Genomic DNA, 5,786 nt, shown 5'->3' with positions numbered 1-5,786 from the left:
GAATTTAGCATCATTCTTGTGTCTTAATTTAGAGTGCAACTTGTATGTGTGTGTTCAGTTTATGTGCGTGTAATAAACTATTACTTTATTAAACAACCTGTATGGTCATTTGTCCACCGTTTACGGGTTAAAGACACACACTGTGGTTTAGAAGATACAACAGGGGTGAGGGGTGAGGAGGGGGGGGGGGGTGTGGGGGGTGTGTTCACACGTGTCATGGGGATGCACAACTACGCAGGGTCTCACTTGCTCGCCCGCTGCCGACCTCCACCTCGTGACCTTCCTTTCCCCTGGGCTGCCAACCATATCCAATGCCCTCTGCTCGGGCATGCTGAGGGGCAGCAGGTCTGGTGGTCCCCCGCCAGTCATCTCCAACTCCTGCCGGTTGTTTGCGGCCTTCTCCTGGGGAGAGGGGGAAACACATACAATGACACTGTTAGACATTCCGTCGTACGCAGCCCAGGGGTTGGGTAGGTGATGGCCTCAGTGGCCAGGGCACCCAGCCATTGTGGCTGGCATGGGTGCTGACATGTGGGATGTGGGGCAGGGTGGGGGTTCGGCCATACCCCGGGGAGGGGCAGGGTTACAGGTGTGTGGGACGTGGATGTGCCAACTCATCCCGGCTGCCCTGAGGGGGAGATGGAGTCTATTCCGGCACTGCTGGCCAGTCCGGACAGCGTTGCCCATGGCGTTGACTGCGTCTGCCACCTGTGCCCAGGCACGGCGAACGGTGGCACCTGGTGGCCTTCCTCCCAGGCCGGGGTACAGGGTCTTCCTTCTCTCCTCCACGGCGTCCCTGAGGGTCTCTAGCTCAGCATCCCTGAACTGTGGCACAGTAAAACACCACTGTTCCCACGCCGGCTGCAGCACTTTGTCTCAGGAATGGAGAATCCAGCCCCATATTTTCAATTGACATGCAATTCTCCGGCCAATTTTATTTCCCGATTTGGCGTCAACCGATGGAGAATCCCGTCCAATATATTTAGTTCTCTCGTCAAAATCATTAATATCTAATATGAACGGTAGAGGTCATAGCACAGATTCCTGTGGAACCCACATTCACTGCCTGAGGGTTGGAAATAGGCCCATTTATTCCAATGTTTTGCTTCTTGTCTGCTAACCAGCTTTCTATCTATCTCAAGACATTACCCGCAGTCTCATGTGCTTTAACTTCACATAGTATTCTGCTATGTGAGACCTTGTCAAAAGCTTTCTGAAAGTCTAAATAAACCATATCCACCGGTTCTCCCTGGTCAATTCTACTGGTTACATCTTCAAAGACTTGTAATAGGTTTGTCACGCATGATTTCCCTTTCGTAAATCCAAGCTGACTTTATCTGATTATATCACTGCTTTCCAAATACCATGCTATGAAATCTTTGATAATGGACTGTAGCAAGTTCCCTACTACCGACATTAGGCTCACGGTCCATAGTTCCCTGTTTTCTCTTTACCTCCCTTTTGAATAGCAGGATATATCGGCTCCCCTCCAATCTTTAGGAACCGTTCCAGAATCCAAAGAGGTTTGGTAAATGACCATGTATGGATCTATTTCTCGGACCACTTCCTTAAGTACTCTGAGATGAAGAATATCAGGCCATGCAGAATTATCCGCCTTCAATCCCATTAAATTCCCCCAAACCATTTCTTTACTAATATTATTTTCCTTCAGTTCTTCACTGAAACTGGTGTTTCTCAGAACTTCCTGTACATTATTCATGCCTTCCTTTGTAAGGACAGAAGCAAAGTACCAATTTAGCTCCTTAGCCATTTCTTTGATCCCCATTAAGAATTCCCCATTAGGCTCATTTAAATATGAGTTGCCATCCTGACGCTGCACTCGCCCGCTGCCCGGTAGTCACCAACCACACCAGCGAGGCCTACACCTGGTGCCAATTATTACTGGTCTCCACAAGTGGAGACCAGTCATGATGGCTATCGGCTGTCTCGTAGTCCACTGGAACATCCAGGTTGAATAGGGCAGTACCTGGCACTCCACCTGGCACCAAGACACCCTGGCAATGCCAATTGGGTATTGTCAGCATGCCAGGGACACTGCCTGGGCACCAGACTGGTAATGACAGTGTGCCCAGGTGCTTGATTGGCACTGCCAAAGTTCAGGGCCTGAGGAGGGCCATGCCCATGAAAAGGGGTAATGGGATGTTATGAAAGGTAGAGTGTGAAGGGGGGTATAAAGGCCCTCAAAAAGGTTGGGGGGGGTGAAGTGAAGGGTAATGAAATGGGGGGGAGCTTGAAAAGGGGCATGGGGTGGCCTGAAAAGTGGGGTCCCTCAGTGACCCCTCGCAGGATGTTCTCATTTCGGGTGGTGGGCAATGCCAATATCAGCGGGGTGTGGCATTGCCCATCGGTTGGGGAGTGGTGGCAGACCCTCAAACTCACATCAACACCTGTGCACCCTTTCAGAATGGCGATCTAATCCAGGAGCCAGTCTCGCTGCCGAGTTCAGTTTTCCACTGTTGAAAAAATTGAGGGGAGAAACTCGTTAAGGCCCCCAAAAAAACGATTAAGTCTGGTTGAATACCAATCTAGATCTCACACAAAAAGCCAACAGGAAAAACCCCACCAAACTTGCCAAGATTCCATACTCAGGCAACATTCCTCAAATAGAAATAAATTTACAATAGTTATACAAGTACTTTAAAAGAAGAGAGATAGATTCACGATAACTTCCCTGTTTCCCCGTTCCAGTCCAGGCCTCTGATGAGTTTAATTCTTCGGTCCTCTGCCCAGCCGCTGCGGATCTTCTCTTGAGCTTCTGCTTTCCAGCTTCTGATGCGAACTGTCGAGCGTTCAACGATGTTCCTGGTGTCTGAAGCGACTTGACTTTTTTTGAGTCCTTTCCTGACTTGGGCTGATTTGTCAGCCAACCAAGACTGCATTCTCTCAACAGAATGTTCCAGTAATGGTCTCCGAGTTGAGGGAATGGCTGCTGAACACTGCTCACTCTCAGTGATGTTCGGGAACTGCCTGTGTAAATGTCCAGTGGAATTGTAGGTCTCGGAGTCCAACAGCGATTCCAGGTCGATGTTGACGTCCATGATTCTAGCTGTGGTATTGTCCATTATGGCTCCCTCGGTGTTGCTCAGCAGTGACTCATTCTCACTGCTGCTTGGGGAATGCACGATTAAAAAAAATTTTTATTATGGGAAATTAGCAAATGCTCCAGCTGGGGTATTGTCCACAGCGGCTCGCTCAGTGTTGCTGAGCAGTGAGGTTTGGTCCACTGGGTGATGATCGATGGCAACAGAGGAGACCTCACCGGCAGATTCGTCTTCCGCATCACTATTGCCATTGACGCTATTTTCCTGTTCAATTTGGCATTCAATGTCATCAAGACTAACAGCTGGAGTAAGAGATTGATTCATTGGTTCAGGTGAGCTGCTTGTCCACTCAATCATGTTACAGTCTCTCACACCTTCACTGATCTCCAGGGAAACTGCCAGTTCCTGCTGGTCATTCTGTACGCTGGTTACCAGGATCGCCCTCCTCCACAGCAGCTGACCTTCGATCTCTGACACGAGGGCCTGGAGGTTCAGCTCCTCTTCATCCTCAGCATCTGACTGTTCGGTTCCAACTTCAGGCTCCTGTACAGACACAACGGCAACTGAAGTATTTTGACAGTTGACACGTTGTGTCTGATCTCCACCGGGGGTAATTTCTTCACTTCCGACAGTTTTCACTTCATCAATCTGTTCGATAGAAACGGAACAACCTGCTCCGTGTATTTTTCCACTTGCCCAGCAATATACAATCCACGTAGTCACGATCATTGTTCAGAGTGCCTGGATATAATGTTCACTCTTAGCAATCGTTTTCCGTCTGAGCAGTTGGCAGGTAGAACACCAAATCAATGGTAAACATTCTGTCAACAGCGAGTTAAACGGAACTCTGTCAAAATAGCATCATACCCGACAGTGTGATGTCACAGGGACCCACAATTCCCCAATTTAGAGAATCAAGTCAGGAAGCAAGAACAAGGGGCAGAATTCTCTGTTTGAGAGGCTAAGTGCAGACACCAGGACTAAATGGGGGATGTTCCACGGTCCTGATGGGGGTGTGACTGCCGGAGTCACTCAGGACATGCTAATGTGGCAGCACTCACACTACGTGGTGTGAGTGCAATTGCAATGCATGTTGCTGTGTAACTCACTGGAGTTGGGAACTGCATTTGAGAGCCTGGCAAGCTGCTGCTGCATATAATCGCTCTGCACCACACACACTGCCATTGCTGCCAAGATGATGGCCCATGGATGGAGGCCCCGAGGTCCACGGACACAGAGCTCGAGCTATTGCTGGATGCCATGGAGGAGAGGTGGGACACCCTGTACCCCGGGATTGGAAGTAGGCTGCCACCCATCGATATCAACCAGGTCTGGATGGACGTGGCAGATGCCGTGGGCCCCATTGGGAAGGCTGGACAGCAGTGCATGAAAGCGGCATGACCTCCTCAGAGCAGCCCAGATGAATAACTAGTTCTGGCACCACCCTTGTCCCACACACCCCACCCCACATTCAGCACCGCCTCACTCACCCCCCACCCCCGTTTGCAGACCCCACCAGGCAGACAAGTAGGCAGTGCTGGGTGAGCAAATCTCCAGGCCAGCCGGGGTGAGTCACCAGCTCCGTGCCCCTCACACAGCCCTCGCTCCACCCTCCCGAGCCCTACCTGTCAGCAGACCGTGCGTACCCCACCCTGCGCCACATGTCAACACTGTCCAAACTGCCCACCGTGGCTGGGTACACACAGGCCACTCGCTGCGGAACACTTGTGCTGCCCACAACTGGCAGAAGGAGGGGAAGGCCGGAGGGGGCCTGCCGGGGCTCAGGCCCTCACTGTTGCTGAGCATAGGACAATGTATCTGGTCGGCGGGGTGGGAAGGCGGGCAGTCGCAGAAGAAGCGGTCAGTATGGGACAACAAAGTAAGCCCCCAATGCGTTGCCCCAATGATTGGGCTCCCCGGACATACCCTCTTCCACTTTCTTCCGTCAGGAAAAAGATACAAAAGTATGAGGTCACAAACCATCCGACTCAAGATCAACTTCTTCCCTGCAGCCATCAGACTTTTGAATGGACCTACCTCGTATTAAGTTGATCTTTTCTCTACACCTTAGCTATGACTGTAACACTACATTCTGCAATCTCTCCTTTCTTCCCTCTGTACTGTATGTGTTGTCTGTATAGCAAGAAACAATACTTTTCACTGTATACTAATACATGGGACAATAATAAATCAACTCAAATCAAATCAAATTACTTTATTGAGAAGGCTCTTGGGCACTATCTGGCCTGCATGACACACATGCTGCGGTATATGAGGTGGTGGTAGGCACTGTTATGTTACCTTTATACTTCTGATAACATATTATATATTTCTCTTTGAAGCAACCGAGTTGCTGAAATGACCAATAGTCTTCTTGTAAAAGATGAACTATTTAATGAGTAATATAAACAATAATTGTGAGTCCTTTGCACACAGTACTCAATAAGTAAAATAAATAAAGTACAGGACAGATAACTGACTAACTATACAATGTAATTATAAAATATTTATAACTTCTCTCTCTCGAGCTATTCTATGTCTTGGCTGTTCAGTATCCTGGATCACACTCACTCAGAAAGTGCGGGAAAGTCTTTCTTATGCCATCTGGTAGTGAGATATCCAGTGTTGAAATGACTGTACTATATTTACATACATTGATCATGTATATTGATATACAGAGATCACTACATCCCCATTTTTATCTTTAACATTTTCTTGAAATAT

The 5,786-nt window shown here is 48.9% G+C and overlaps 1 protein-coding gene across 1 annotated transcript; it reads right to left on the bottom strand.

Annotated features, from left to right (window-relative positions):
- Window positions 1-248: 248 nt before the first annotated feature.
- LOC140409511 (uncharacterized) lies at window positions 249-3,818 on the bottom strand. Its single transcript, XM_072497910.1, has 2 exons — window positions 2,401-3,818; window positions 249-402 (listed from the first exon to the last, which is right to left on the bottom strand). The coding sequence occupies exon 1, from the start codon at window positions 3,789-3,791 to the stop codon at window positions 3,162-3,164; it is 630 nt and encodes a 209-aa protein (XP_072354011.1). The 5' UTR covers window positions 3,792-3,818; the 3' UTR covers window positions 249-402; window positions 2,401-3,161.
- Between the last annotated feature and the right edge of the window lie 1,968 nt (window positions 3,819-5,786).

This window comes from Scyliorhinus torazame, chromosome 3 (assembly GCF_047496885.1).
Source record: "Scyliorhinus torazame isolate Kashiwa2021f chromosome 3, sScyTor2.1, whole genome shotgun sequence".
Taxonomy (NCBI): domain Eukaryota; kingdom Metazoa; phylum Chordata; class Chondrichthyes; order Carcharhiniformes; family Scyliorhinidae; genus Scyliorhinus; species Scyliorhinus torazame.
This window is presented reverse-complemented; position numbering and strand designations above follow the sequence as displayed.